This window comes from Hyalella azteca, unplaced genomic scaffold, assembly GCF_000764305.2.
Source record: "Hyalella azteca isolate HAZT.00-mixed unplaced genomic scaffold, Hazt_2.0.2 contig16248, whole genome shotgun sequence".
Lineage (NCBI taxonomy): Eukaryota > Metazoa > Arthropoda > Malacostraca > Amphipoda > Hyalellidae > Hyalella > Hyalella azteca.
Genome location: NW_025946074.1, coordinates 304,111 through 320,491, shown reverse-complemented (window position 1 = coordinate 320,491; position 16,381 = coordinate 304,111). Strand labels below are relative to the sequence as shown.

At 35.9% G+C, this 16,381-nt stretch overlaps 1 protein-coding gene across 8 annotated transcripts in view; it reads right to left on the bottom strand.

Annotated features, from left to right (window-relative positions):
• The window catches only part of LOC108677751 (transforming acidic coiled-coil-containing protein 2), a 51,391-nt gene extending 36,872 nt beyond the window's left edge, over positions 1–14,519 (bottom strand). For 5 of the 8 annotated variants that reach the window (XM_018166022.2, XM_047884822.1, XM_047884826.1 and 2 more), the window contains exons 1-4: positions 13,429–14,519; positions 1,870–1,988; positions 1,100–1,146; positions 633–677 (exon numbers count right to left, since the gene is read on the bottom strand). In XM_018166022.2, coding sequence (XP_018021511.1) covers positions 633–677; positions 1,100–1,146; positions 1,870–1,988; positions 13,429–14,514 — 1,297 coding nt within the window. In that variant the 5' untranslated portion in view covers positions 14,515–14,519. Of the gene's footprint in view, positions 1–632; positions 678–1,099; positions 1,147–1,869; positions 1,989–3,764; positions 3,886–5,020; positions 5,112–13,428 lie in introns of those variants that run through there. The other 3 variants (XM_047884829.1, XM_047884828.1, XM_047884824.1) reach the window with 3 other exon arrangements.
• Between the last annotated feature and the right edge of the window lie 1,862 nt (positions 14,520–16,381).

Sequence of the window (16,381 nt, the reverse complement as noted above, 5' to 3'; positions counted from 1 at the left end):
CTGCGACCACTACTTTGGCCCCGGTAACCTACCTCTGTGCGGTCGTAGACCAGCCCAAGAACCAGCACTACACCAGCGATTCATCGAAGGATTTTTTTAGTACGTCAGGAACGTCATTCTATCATCGCAAGTAGTTATGAGGTACTAAATACCGTTCCTTTTCAATTAAAACCCAGTAAATAATAAAGCATATAAAAGTACTTAAATATTCTTTGATACCAGTTATGTATTTACATGGCTCTATGGAAGCTACTGAATATATACTCTAATAGTCTCTAAATTATACCGATATAAAACGTGCGCCAATATTTTGCACCAACTCGGTAGATTTTTGGCTACGATTCACGAAATTTTTGTCTCGTACCTTTTACCCCCATTGAGCATTTTCCTTTTTTTTAGGCTCGGTCCCCAGAGTTTTGTACATGAGGAGAGTTGAAAAATCGTAGCATAGCTTATCAATGTGATCAAAACTAATAGCATACAGGTTAACACAGGCAAACATACGTTTATTATATTAGAAAGTAAGGAAAAAACGAAACCTGACAGCAGTTATGTCTTGGAAAACACATAGAAACAACTACAATAAAATGTTATAAAGAGAGATACCAGTGAGACAGACAGACAGGCTGTACCTTTAGGATCGAGAGAAGAAGGTAGCACAGACACTCGAGTAGCACCTGTTGTAATAGAGCACATTTACATTCTTTTAGTACATAACATTCAGTACATATACTACAACTAAATAAAAGAATTTGGTTATTAAAATAAATTGAGAAGTTACAGTAAGCTTATTAGTTGATTATTCTAAAGACCCATGCTCAATTTACGACAGAGAAAATAGTTACCATCAACTGGGGTGACTTCGGCCACCGGCGGTGACTTCGGCCACCATTACAACAGAAACAAATGGCAGCAAAACAAAATAATAAACGTTGGCCAAAGTCACTCCGGAGGCCAAAATCACCCCAGGCACTTTGGCCAACGTTTATTATTTTGTTTTGCTGCCATTTGTTTCTGTTGTGGTGGTGGCCTAAGTCAACCCACTTGATGGTACTTTTAAATGTAATAGGAATACTAGTACAACTGAGTTGGTATATACCTGAAGACAGTCGTGCTCGGGCACAGGGCTCGGGTGAAGCGCAGGGGCTGTTCATGAAGAAAGTGTTTTAAATTAGCTAGAAGACAGAAATTGCTTTAAAGATACTCACATCAGCCTCAACTGAAAGTTGAATTTGATGAACAAAAAAACACTCTAATTAGTGCCTGAAATTTGAGCCAAAAAAGTACAAAAAGAAAGTAATTTTGATCCCATTAACTTGGTATATTTTATTAGTCATTTTTTAATGTTTCTAGAAAATGAATGGGAATCAGTAGCACCAGTATGTAATTGGAACAGAAAATTCAAATGAATTCCAATTTCATGAAATGATGAAAAAGGATAACATATTCATGAGGTCATACATAGGTACCTATGGTATACAATGAAACAAATAAACAGATATGTATACAAAAGCATAAGGTTACAGTTTATCATAGTTTCATAGAGAAATGCTCATTCTAAATTACCAGATCTAGTTCAAAATTTTTATTCAAAATCTATGTTTAGTAAGTATACGTATATTATACAATGTTGGTATCCATGATACTTTACAGGTTTACATACTCGTATGACTCAAAAGCTTACAGTCTAAAAAAGTCTCTGCTTTGTCACAGATTGGATGATTGGATTGAGTGGCTTTGAGTTGACATTTTGATTTAAGTTGACTTCCTGATTTAAATTTACTTTTTGTTTTCAGTTCACTTTTTTCTTTATAGTAGACTTTTTTATTAAAGTTAACTTTTTGAGTGGCTTCATCACAGATCAGTCACCTGATATCAGTGGCAATGTCAAGCACAACTGGCAGTGTTCCAGAGCTGCCTGCTCCTGACAACCCAGCTACCACAGCAGCTGCTGAGGGAGGAGTGGCTGTCTGTCCTTTCTGTCCTCCCTGAGGAACAAATAAACGTTAATTAGGAAGTTCTTAAATTGATTAACATTGTAAGTGAGGAGGTTCATTTAATCTTTCACTACTATTTTAGCAATCAAGTAGGTACATAAATGTTTCTAAACATTTTACTCCTCCTCAAATAAATGGCCTAACAATCATTAGATATGATTATATTTGAACTTTCATATTAAATTTTTCTTACATAGGGACTATTTTGTACATATATTTTTAAATGGAAGTCAAGTTTTAAGAATGAAAATTGGTAAAAAAAGGGCAAAATTTATGTTATATATACATAAACTTGACAAGTCATTTCATATGAAATTAATTCAAGGATCAATGTAAATTAAGGAAATATTATACATTTAAGCTAGCTACATACATAACATTGGTTTTCCTATAGATCATGAAGTTGAAGAATAATGCTCTAATGTAGCCTACAGAGTTAAAAACAATATATCTAAAATATATAAGAAAGAAAACAGGTTTCTAGTGAAGAATAAATACAATGTTCATACAAAACCACAAACTTCCAAGGCCACAACAGAACAATGGAGAGATATATTTAAATTGTTAGTCATTACCTACTAACAATGTTAAGTCATTAGCATTGGAAGTACTGTACCAAGTTGCTGACATTGAATGTAGATTTAAAAGTGAAATATACCTCTGATAAGCCAAAAATTTTTTACTAAATATTTCACAATCATCATCATAAAACATGAACTTGAAATCTCCTGAGTCATGGCAATATGATTATACTGTGCAATTGTATTCATACTAAAACATTTGTAACTCTGGGCCTAACTTATTTATTCACAATTACTCAACCAAATGGCTAAGCAATGCAAAAATGGTTCTTGTTTATTGCAAATATCAAACTAGGATAGAAAAAAAGGTCATTTAAAGCCTACCTAATATGAAATAAGTAGGTCGACTGGGAGAAGTTATGAAAGGTCTGCCAGTAAATTAAATATTAAATAGGATAATCCTAATTTCATATTAACAACATAAGAATGCAAACTATATTATATATAATAACTTAACTAACATGCAAACTGAGGTAATTGTAAATTAAATTCAAAAGATTCAACATTTATTTACTTGTGACTAAGTTGTGAGTTGTGACTTTACTAACAAGTAACAAAAATTTGATAATTGATATTTCTCCATGGTTAAACCTAAAAAAAAATTCTTCAAGTTAAGAACTAAAGAAGTACTAAAGTTGAGAAAAATTGAAAAACAGGACCATGAAAAAAATGAAGATATTGTCAGGACATCAACAATACACTGAGACTGAATACAGAACCTAACAGAAGTACTGAAGAGGGAAGAAGCCAATCAAGCCATGCCCAGGGCCCTCATTGCGATTCATTCTGGCAAGTGGCAATTATGGTGTAGCTATTTTGGTTTTTGGCTTTATGGGCATGAAAATTTGTTAAAATGATAAAATTTCAAATTCAAAATAGAAACAGGATACCAGATAATGAGAAGCATTCTACAAAATTTTGACAGAATTGGATCAGTGTTAGTGTGTTAGTGAGTGTTACAAAATGATTGCGCTAAAATTAAAATTGAGCTAGCCTATTAGTATTAAATTTTAAGTGTAGCAGCATGGAGCAACTGCAACTAACAAGTAACAACAAGCTAGTTAAGTTGTTAACAGTAACCTGAAAATGAGTCATCAACAGTACTGAAATACAAATTAAAGTAGAATTTAAACTCGAATTTTCCACAACAAAAAAGGTCATAAAACAAACTAAATATTGTGCTCACAAGTCTTTCTTCTAATTTACAGGTCCCAAAGAAGAACCCAGCAATTTGCTCAAAGCAGGGAGTTGGAACAGGTGTGCAAAAGGTAATCAAGGAGTAAACAGGAAACATCATTTATAATTAATTCTGTTAGACGATAAAAAAACTTCAAAAGCAGCAGGCTCAATTTGGCGTTGCTTCAGAGTCATTGAATGATATGACGGTATCGGTAGCAGAAGCAGACTAACGGAGGAAATGATAAATCAAATAAAATAACTTTAGCCTACGGTAGTTCATCATACAGGCAGAAACTGCCTGACGCCTGTCACTTAAAGTTAGAGCGAAAACTCATCGAACTTGTGTGGGCACCAAAGTTGAAAATTATGACTTTACTACAGGTGATTCGTGCAACTTGAGTAAAATGATTTTTTTTTCAGTATTGGATTGGACCTGGAGTCTCTACCGGCCGCCGGCATGGTGGTAGCGAGTCACTAGCGACGGCCGACGACTAGCGGGTGCTTGCAAATTGCAATACATACAGAATTTGTTAACTAAAAATCTAGCGACGCATGATAGCAATGATTTTCGGCCGGTCTTTAGAAAAATGTCGTGACTATTTATAGATATAACTAGTAAATAGAAACACGCTTGTTACTTTATTCCAGCGCATTATGACATTTACTGTGGTCTGTGATTTACATGAACGAACCTCAAGACACAACGCAACTAACCTAACTAGCACATCACAGCTGATCACTGGCGTGTTAAATCACGAAACGTCAAACAGTGAAAATTACACAGAAAACTAATTTTCTTTCACTCATTAGATGAGAGACTAAATAATTCTGCAATCATGGGATATTTACAATTTAATGCAGCTGCAAAAGTTTTCAAACTAAACTTGGACAGACAAATTCTATCTATCATCATGAAAATGAGGCGTTTTAGTTTTACATCCGGCTCATATGTTAGCAACCTGGGTATGTACATTCATTTTATATATTTCATGCAAATGATAATCGCGATGAAGTCCTCAAAAAAAATATAAAGCCCCGGATAAAAGTGGTTGGAATCAATCAAGTAAATCCATCAAAAATACGCAAGAGTATAAATTTTGATTGTACAAGTAGCAGGTAAAGAATCCTCGATAAGTACCCTGCATGAGCCAAGTAATCGTTTATAAATTATTAAAGCGATTCAAGTTCATATAATTTACCTTGATGAGCAACGTGACGTATTTATATTAAAATGGACAAAAATACTGACGCGCATTTACTCACCTGTAGCAAGTTTCTAAGAAAATTCATTTTGAATATTATAATTCACCAAACATGGAAGATTCATCATGGAGATTCATAGATAAATATGTGAAAACCCCCCATCACATTCTTACTCCAAAAAAAAAAAAAAACACGATAAAAAGATTTGAGAATTTGTTTTTCTTGTTGGTTTTATTCTTCTTCGGTCATTGCGATCGTTAACGAAAAACGTTTGTTGAATCAACACGAAATTTATCAACAGTGTAGCCAAAATTAATTTAAAAGAATCATTTTTTAAATTTCGATAATATCCTTATCTACTTTTAACCATTTAGTGTAAAATTTTATGCTTTAAATTGTTTTAAAGTCGTCACATCACACGATGTTCATAGCCTGTCACCATCTTCCAGTAATGCACGCATTGTTTTGTTTATATATTATCATGTTCCTCATTCAGAAACTATAAATAACAGTGCAGAGGGTGAAATCAACCAAGCATTCATTTTTACACACACACATATATATTCAAGTGTAACTGCAGCGTCTGGATAAAAGTAAATTTTTGAGTTATTCCATTAGCCATCTCAAAACTTTATCCAGCACGCGCTGGCTCTAAATCTACATATGTCTAAGTTTATGTAATTCGTTTAAAACAAAAATTAAAAGACTATATAAGATTCAAAGATTTTTCTGTTAAATTCATGCTTAGTTCGCATGCAGTTCTTGCATGATCAGTAAATATATCTATATATAGATAAATAGATATCTTATTTAAAATGATAACAAATTTCAGCATTAGTCGCAATAGTGTTGCTGCGCGAGCAATCGATCTCATGTAGGAATTATTAGATCATGCATGATATGGTTCATATGATCAGATAATCGTCATCAATTTTTCAGCCGTGCATACCACCAGTTCAGGTAGGAATAGCATTGAAAGGGATTGACAAGCATGAAATGGTATTACACATCAGATTAAATAATCGCACCAGAGCTATGATGTCTGATAAACTGACTTTTTACAGTGACTTCCGATCATTCACACATTTCCTATTTTGAAGTTTGTAATCAATAAATTATTGAAGTTTCAATGCAAGAAAAATATCTCAATTGAAAGGTTCAAATAAACAAAGTAATCATCATCTGAATTTTTTGCGGGTGACCATAGGGGTGGGAAAAACAATGCTAAGAACACCGAGACTAAATTGCAGAACGACCGAGCGCCTGAACAAAAACTAGTGACTGTAGATCACGTTTCCACGGAAATATCCGGCGTTAACACATCAAATGTCTCTCATTACCGATTTATTCTGATATCTTTGTTATTTGTTTTCAATCTAAAGTATTGAAAACATTTACAGAAAGTGCGATACGTTCGTTATGGGTATTCCGGCAAGGCACGACATTACTTCCTCCTCTGTGACACTCCACTATGGCACTGGCACTCTGTGCCTTGCAGTGACTGCAGTTTGTCCCAGCCGCGGCTATTTCTAGACCAGCTAGTGCTTGCTTGTAACATGATTTTTTTTATAAATGAGCATAGATGAGTCTACTTCAATGAACATATGGCGATAAATTTGTGGAAATATAGGAAACCTTAATAGGAAATTTATTCCGAACACATGTTAAAAATGTACAATTCTGGTAAACATTAATTCAATCTAAATCAACACGAACTAAAGCAACGATTTATAATTGTGTTGTTCATAATTTTCAAAAGAAGAACAAAGAAAAATGAAGAAGTCATGCAAACCCAATTACTGTATTTATGAATATGAGTAAAAGAACCGTGGATACGAAAAAATGCAACGGGAAATTGATACGGAACAGAAATCCATAGAAAAGGTTCGGAATAAAACATACATGCAGGACAATCGCATACGCTAAAAATTGAAGTGTAAATATCCGTACGGCCTTTGTATTTGAATAATTTTCAATATTACTTCTCTTTGAAGTAAAGCCAAAGTATTTCAGGGCAAGAACACTACAATGGCTGCCACAAACTGCACGCTCTGGCACATCAGTTTCACCTTGTACACATCGGCTTTGACACGATGTCGGAGAGATTGTAAGCAAACTTGGTCTTAATCAATCAGGATATCATTCTTATCAGTAATACTATCGCTGGAAATTGTTTAAGCTCAATCCTTCGATGATAAGATTAGGAGACAACGAACATATGAATTGCACAGCCTCATTTCTGATTCATCGATCAACTTTCGTTGAAGACTGAATAAATTTTCCCTTATCTTGGATGTGTGTAAATGTTGTATGAAGATAAGTTTGTATAAATAACGGAAGAGAAGAAGACATGCATAAAGTTGGGTTGCTGCAAGCTATGGATACTAAAAAGTATTATAGAAGATTTCTTTTTATCTTCAGCGCTTCACAGTTCGTGATTATAGCTAAATTCGTCATAAAAGCATGGAGAAATCGGGTTTTATGATCATCGATCATATTAAGCATTTCTGAGTATGGGTATAGTTTCGTCGTGAAAAATGAACACGTCCAAATGTTTGATAGCGATTTATCGATCTCGTTTTTATAATTATTTTACTCCAGCATAAAATACAAAACCTGGAATATCAATAAACCCTCGACAATAAAAACTTTTTTTAAACGAATCCAAATGTCGAAGAAAAATCTGTCGCTAATGTTTTGCATTATTGCATGGCATCACAAATTTCTGCAAAAAATTCAATACCAGTTCGAGAACATCGAGACGTAAACCCAAGCTATTCAGCAAGGAATCCCAAATACGTTTTTCTCAGTTGATCATGCAATAAAATTGCACTGCGCTTCTACATAAAAGTTTTGTTTCAAGAAGTAAAATTTAAATTCTTTTCTCAGTTGATCATGCAAGAAAATTGCACTGCGCTTCTACATAGAAGTTTTGTTTCAAGAAGTGAAATTTAAATTCTTTTCTCAGTTGATCATGCAAGATAAGTCACTGCGCTTCTACAAATAAAAGTTTTGTTTTAAGAAGTGAAATTTAAATTCTTTTCTCAGTTGATCATGCAAGAAAAGTGCACTGCGCTTCCACAAATAACAGTTTTGTTTCAAGACGTGAAATTCAAATTCAAAAAGTGAAATTCAAAGCAGGTACGAGCCCAGCTTTCTAGCTTTCATTGTTTATCGACAGTGTAAACAACCACGAAGTTGTTTGCTCGCGTCAACAAACGTGCACACAACGATAATATTTACGAGCCTACATCGGCACCTGCGAGACTGGCCAGTGGAGTATCAAGAACTGAAAAGACGTTGAACGTTGCAAGAAATAAGTTGAAAATATGATGGTTGAATGTTGTAACGTATAATAATGAGTCGTCATGAAACATTAAAGTCTTCTTTAAATTAGAATTAACCATAAACGAAAACCTACAAGTTATGTGGGGCTTACAATTGAATGTTTTCATTTGAAACTTTCGTATCCACATAGCTGTGGCGTATTTTCTCATTTCAAAGTCTCTCAAGTAACAATGATGATCATGGGCACTAAATATTTGTCTAGAGAGTGTATTACCCAAACTAGTTTGCGCGATGACTGCGAAGCCAGCAATCGTTTACAAGGCCACGCTTGGTCGCTCAGTCGTGGTACGGTTCGTTAGGTCTGCCGCTCAGCCGTGATACGGCTATTTACGTCTGCCGCTCAGCCATGGTACGGCTATTTAGATCTGCCGCTCAGCCATGGTACGGCTATTTAGGTCTGCCGCTCAGCCATGGTACGGCTATTTAGGTCTGCCGCTCAGCCATGGTACGGCTATTTAGGTCTGCCGCTCAGCCGTGTTACGGCTATTTACGTCTGCCACTCAGCCGTGGTACGGTTTGTTAGGTTTGCAGCTCAGCCGTGGTACGGTTCGTTAGGTCTGCCGCTCAGCCGTGTTACGGTTCGTTAGGTCTGCCTCTGTTTGTGTAAGTCTTAGAAAACAGTGGTCAGGAGCGCAAGGTCGACAACCTGACTACGGTTCTTTGGTTTGGGGCTTCTATGACTTGGGCACGATTTTACCAAGATGGTCATAGTAAAACAGCGCTAGGCCTGGGCACAAGTATTAACAGATGGAAGCATCGATGGGACCTGGGCACACTTTCATACAGATGGCAATAGTGAGATACCGCTTGGACTTGGACAAATTAAATTGCGGATTTAAGCCGGAACACTGTCTGCCTCGTAGGAGTCTGACAATTACATGCCAGGTCAAATCCCCACACAATCATTAAAAATAAATCGTTCAATCATTCAAATTAAAGCAAAGTTCCATAATACTAAGAACAAATGGAAATATCTTATATTAATACAAGCAAGGGAGGGAAAAAACTTGCTTGATTCACGTGCGTTTACGAATAAGTACGGAAATTTAATGTATGTTCGTTAGTAACAGTAACTCGTTAAACAATTCGGGATGCAGTTCCATGGCTCCAGCTAAACCTATATTATCATTAACTAAGATAAATTTAAAGAATTTTTGCTAATTTGGTTGATGCAGTGCCAGATGATAACGCGGACATGAGTGCAGCTGAGGAGTAACTGTGTCAGCGATCGATGAATGGATTTAAGAAGCCTTGCAGTTTCAATGACATCATCATGGTTCACAAGACCGAACATAAACTCGGACATCGTAATGTTACACATGACGCTACATAAAATTAGACATTGTAAGAGCATACAAGACGTTACATAAAATTAGACATCGTAAGAGTACACAAGACGCTACATAAAATTAGACATCGTAAGAGTATACAAGACGCTACATAAAATTAGACATCGTAGGAGTATACAAGACGCTACATCAAATTAGACACGTAGGCCTTACACTTGTAGGTTTTCGTTTAGGAGTATACACGACGCTACATTAAATTAGACATCGTAGGAGTATACAAGACGTTACATAAAATTAGACATCGTAAGAGTATACAAGACGTTACATCAAATTAGACATCGTAAGAGTATACAAGACGTTACATCAAATTAGACATCGTAAGAGTATACAAGGCGTTACATCAAATTAGACATCGTAGGAGTATACAAGACGTTACATCAAATTAGACATCGTAAGAGTATACAAGACGTTACATCAAATTAGACATCGTAGGAGTATACAAGACGCTACATCAAATTAGACATCGTCATACCTCACCAGACACTATATAAAAAATAAGAGCAGCATTACATGAACACGGCGGGAGGTAAATATCAGGCAAATGCTTCCATCTATGAAAACAATTCCGAGTAGAATGATGCTACTTTTTATATGATGAAATAAAAATATATAATAAATTAAAAATCATAATCAAAAGTCCAACTTCGTATATTCTTGTCTTAATTAATATTGATTTAATTGAAAAGTTTTTCAGTCGCGGAACCAACAGTGCAGACAAACAGGACCAATAATATAATTTATTTACCCGATATTACAAGAACAAAATATTACTATTATAATTAAGTTTATAGATAAGGAAATATTCAAGAAAAGGCACGTTGGTCAGCGCCTTGGCATACCAGAATGCCTTCACAGAAAGGCCATCAAGGCGAGGTTGGTTGCTGATGCTGTGGCGCGCACGGAATGTCGAGCCGATGGCTACAGCTGGCGGGGCCTGATTTAAAGACTGGCCTTGCCTGTATTTCTGCTATACGACTTCTTGTTTATAGGACTGGTCTTGCCTCTATTTCTGCTATACAACTTCTTATTTATTATGCGGTAAGACTGGCTACGTAAACCTGCCGGCTTGGCCTTGAATAAGAATGCTTTAGAAAGGAGGCGAAATCATCGAATATCTTTACGTTGGACAAATTCAGTGAAAGTTTATTCAGTAAGGTGTTGAAATTTAAAGTAGGATTGAATTACTTTAATACTTTGTGAAAAATTAATTTCTATTGTTGTAATGCGTTAGTTGACGTATTACATTAGGAGTTATAACATAAATCATCCACGCGCAGCGTTATTTAACAGTTATTTCGAAATAAATCTGAATACCACACACCAACTTAACGCAGCATTCAATCTGTACGCGGTTTCCCGTGTGGACGTAAATGTTATTGAAAATTATTTAAGTAATTTCATCGTCGATATTAAGTAAAATATGTAGAAAGTAAGTCGACGTAAGCAGCCCAGACTTGCATTCTCGAACTTATATTGACACAATATCTTCATGATAACGTACCTAATTGTTCTTCTTTCATTGCATAATTGACGACCGGGAAAGATTTATTACTGTTTACAGAAAACAGTGACGAATTTTCAAGAAGCGATCAGGCTACTTGATTACTTACTGATTACTTGAGTCAATTATGACGGATGTATGTGGTGTGGAGTTGAGATAATGATATGATGCATTTATTAATTCACTAGGAAAATGAAAGGAGAAGAATGAGAATAAAATGAAACATGTTCACCTTTGGTCGTGGCTGGAAAATAAATAATGACAATTTGAACGAGGAATTTGAAATATATCTTCTACACCAATGATTCCTCCTCAATTCATGCTAGCTTCGTTTCATAGCCATTGCAGACATGCATGCATTCTTGACATTTAACAGTATCGCAAAAACGGTGGCACGTGAACTGAGCTTTGTCGTCGTAATTGATAGGAAAGAGTGCATCTTGCACATTGTAAATATAATAAATAGCATTTGATTATCGCTGGAACTTATAGTGTCATGTCGGCGAGGATCTGATCAGCTATAATTGTGTGCGTGATTTTTTCAACAAGCAAATTCGTGATAAAAAACTAGAAGGGTTAAGCCGTTTTATTTGCGTTCAAATCATCGAAATAAATAGAGAAATTCTCTAAGAGAATCAAAAACATTTCAGTGCTGGGGCGCATGTCAGGATGCAGTCGCGTCTGATGTTGAAATATATTTTCAATTTTCCTAATGTTTGTTTGCATACATGAGAAAGTAGTAACCCATAAGATTTGTATGCCGGCAAATGTACGAATTTTTTTCTCTACTGCTGTAAAAAATTTCATTAAATGCTCTGACCCATAAGTAAAATGCCTTCATCAACTCTTCAATTTGGATTTTGATTGGCTCAATTAGCACGGCGAAATGGCTAATGTATAAATGTATTATGAAGTGAGTTTTGGGAACATTTTTTATGGAATCCACACTGTGGGAATTGTTCCCTTTAAAAGCAAACGTGGAGATGAACACGCACGGCGGAGGAAGTCTGATAAGAAACAGGAAGTGCCACAGGGGGCGACTACAGGGCTCGGCTGGTGCATACGTACACTCAGAGACATAAATGACGCACTGGCCAAAACACGATGCATGTTTGTTCCTGTGCTGCCTTTAGGAGGTGTGTCACTACTATGTAAAATATGACCCATTAGTTTTTCTGAGTGTTCGGCTGCAGCAGCGACCAAAGTCTGGCACAATTTAAACGTTAATTCTAAGCATCCGAATGAATTTTTTCAAGATAATATCGATACAATTGTAATTTAATTAGCAAGATTTAACAGAACTGAAAAATTAAAATTAATTTAAAATAGATATCATCATCAAAATGCGTCAGAGATCAGCTCCATCATCCAACCAAAAATGTGGAGAAATTATAAAGAACTGATGACTTATTTTTTAAATAATGATGAGGCTGGCAAAAGAAACGTTTTCTTGCAATTCAAGCAGACTATTGATATAAGTTTTCTCAATCGTCATTGATGATAGTGAATGAAATCTAATTATTTTAATTGGATGAAAGGCAAATCGGTAATATTCAATGGTAAGATGTTTCGAGTGTTTCTCATTAACTGATAAATTGTTTGTTATATATTTAGATACATATAATGATTTTTAAGCATTCGTCGCAAGGCAAGTAAATTCTTCCTGACTGAAACCACTGACTGAATTAATACTAATTACTGACCGAAAAACCACTGCTTCAAGACATTAGCGCTAGAAATAACAACATTTCACGGGATTCTTTTCAAACGAAATATTTGAACTCACAAAATATACTCTGTTAGAGCATACCGGCAGAGGGTAAGTCTCTATGACCCTCACTTGAACAATTAAGGAAAGAGGGCGTCTCCCTCGTCGAACGCTGAAAGGGAAAACCATTAGTGAGGGGAAGTGCCCTCAGACGCGCCAGGGATAATTTAGAAAAAAATCGTTTTCGAAACGAAGAAGTCACACGTCAAAGCTGTAGTAATAACTATAAATAGCAATTAGTAAGATCTACACGACCGTGTAGCGTTCCTTCTGTAACTGTACAAGGAATCTTGTAGCGGTAAATTTTGTCGAGGTTTTCGCAAATTTCCGACATTAAAAAGTTACCAAAAGAATTAAAATCAAGATCAGTTTATAGCAAAAAATGAACCTTCGTTACTAGTTAGTACGATTTATTTTATTTTCATTTCATTAGTAATTAGTACGATTTATTTTATTTCCATTTCGTTAGTAGTTAACACGATTTATTTTATTTCCAGCTTACCTGAGAAGTTTCTGTAGGTATCTTTTCAACGCTTGGATGTGTTTCTTCAGAATCCGAGTATTCATCACCAGACCTGGAATTCAACCCATTACATGAGTTGTATAATGCGATGTTAGCGTTATAGTCCAATGCGCTCGCCCCATTACCATTGCTCATTCCTTGGATCGCAGATTCGGAACTGCCTACACATGATTGCAGTTCGTTATCAGTAACGCTGGGCTCGTCAAAAACATCGTCGGAGGATTCAGAAACGTTACGCAAAAATGCTGATTCTAAATTATTTGAATTTTCACTTAATGTTGGTCTAGACTCATTAACATCTTCATTAGGGTCCAGTTTTTCATCTGTAATGCTTGTATGTGGTGCGGTAATGTCGTTACTTGAGGCGTCATTTGAAATATGAATCGCTGCGTCGAAGTCAAATGAATTTTTATTTTTGTCCTGAACGTCACAAGTATTCTTGAAATTTATCGCATCCAAAGTTATCGAATTAGATGTTGCAACGGCCACGTGATGACGCGTTTCTACTGGAGACAGTTCTTTTTTGAGACCATCGTTTTCGAGAACAAAGTCTACATTCACAGGTCCTTCGTTGTGCTCCAATTCTTCTTTTTTAATTGGTTTACAATTGTTAAGCACCGATTCGTCGGGATTTCTTGGGCACAGTTTATTTTCTACTTCTCGTTGCCTAAGCTCCTTCTTTTCAGGCACTCGCGCATGATTTTCCTCTAATCCCTCATGCGGGTTCTCCCCGGAGCAATGGCTTGATAATTCTTCCTTTGCTACAGAGTAGTCGACTATACATGAATGTTGAAAATCATTCATGGAATCAGAATTTTGAATATTCACTTGATCATCACGACCATCTTGAGATTGTTGATGCTCAGGTTTAGTTTCATCGAGACTTGGTCCATTTGTTATATTTTGTTCTTGTTTGTTTTGGCAAGGTTTCGTCGTGCTGCTTTTCCGTCTGTTGTTGTGTGGATTTTTCACGGGTTTACCGTCATTCTTATTACCTTGCTGGTGTGCTGATGTACCACTGTTTTTCGTGACACTACCACTGCGTTTACGTTTGCTTTTACCCATTTTAAATTCACTGAAGGGAAAAGTTCGGAACATGAGTGCAATTCGTCAAAATGAGCACAATACTCTAAAAATTTAATTTAATTATCGTATCAACTTGTCTCACTAATGAAACATTCGACTAGTGCGAACATCAGGCCAGTGCAAACGTTACACTAGTGCAAACTTCAATCTAGCGCAAACGTTACACTAGTGCAAACTTCAATCTAGCGCAAGCGTTACACTAGTGCAAACGTTTCACTAATACGAAAGTCACTCTAATGCAAATGTTATACTAATATAAACATTACACTAGTGCTAACGTTTCACTAATACGCAAGTCACTCTAATGCAAATGTTATACTAATATAAACGTTACACTAATGCAATGGTACAATGGTACGATCGCTAGATTACAGCGAACTTTACACAAGGTGTGCGAAAGTTACGTTTGCGAAAGTTAGGATTGCCGGTATTATTAGACTAGCGTTATAGCCTATGTACATGACCACAATATCCGTTATCAACGCTGCAGGCTAGAGACGAGCGGTCGAATCGGAGTGACACTTTTAACACGTAGCTTACTTATCTAATCAAGTTATGATCCTCTAATACACTGTTTTACCATCAACTAGTTGCTGATATGAACTAAATAAAAATATATTTTTATCAAATTAGTATTTGATAATTAATAAATAGTCTCGAAATCTGTCTCTCCATGCACCTCTTGAATGAGAGCGCCTAATTGTATGATAATGACAAGATTTATCGAAAAAAGTAGACATTGTGGTTTATTGTAAAACAAATTTGAAGATAGAAAACAGTCCTTAATTTTGACGTGCGAGTTTTAATTTTGGTAGCCAACTGCTACGGTTCTTTCGGGTTAATTGAAATCATCAGCGAAATTTCCTGGAAATCGAATTACACATGAACATTAATTTCAAATATTAATTTGAATATTGCTTATAGTCACAACGAAAAAATTTTATATACAAGCAACATTCTTGGGGGCAACCGCGTGATATTAAGTCAAGTATTTCTCAAGTGTCAAGAATGCAGCGACAGTCACGTGCACTGGCTGCATATTGGCTGCCGAAGACAATCTTATTTTTGGCCGCACATTCTTGGCAGATTCATGACGATTATTGGCACAAGGCCATGGTACGCTTCACGTATTAGTGCGTCATTTCTACGAACATATTTCTTTTACGTATTATCAATCCTTCGCTTTCCTGTGTGCTTTCAAACGTCTGGGCAGGGTAGCCCAGTGGTTAGTGGAATCAGAATTGTTACAGAGAGGTGCGGGTTCGATCCTAGCTCTGCGCGCCAGTTTCTGGTCAAATCGGCGAGTGAGTTTCGTGTTCGAGACCGCAACAAGCTGTTAATGTTCTGCGATGTTAAGAATAAGCGATATGTCTACGGCTTAATAAAAAAAATGCTGACACCGCTATTATTGTTATTATTATAATCAAGCCACATAAATTCTACGCTGCACATTAAACATGTCTCGTGTTTCTTGGCTTACGCGTCTACGAAGGTGGAATGTAGCTGGGCTGTCTGACGAGAAGGAGGAGGCTAAAAGAAAGTTAACTTTTACATAGAAGCTGAACTTAACTAATTAAAATAATTAACGCTCAGACGACATCACTTGCTGCGAAAATATCAGACATTTCCATGGAATCAAGCAACATCAAATGATAATTTTGTACGTACTTTTTTTCTTAAAAATGCATGAAGTTAATCCAACATAATCGAGGCCAACAATTGTCAAGAAAATATCACTTTATTCAATTTGTCTAGTGGACTTTTCATTGCCAAATTTTTAGGTTGCTAAAGTGTGAAGTAATTCGAAGTAGTTGAGTGTAGTAATTTGACTGCAAATTGTTTACAC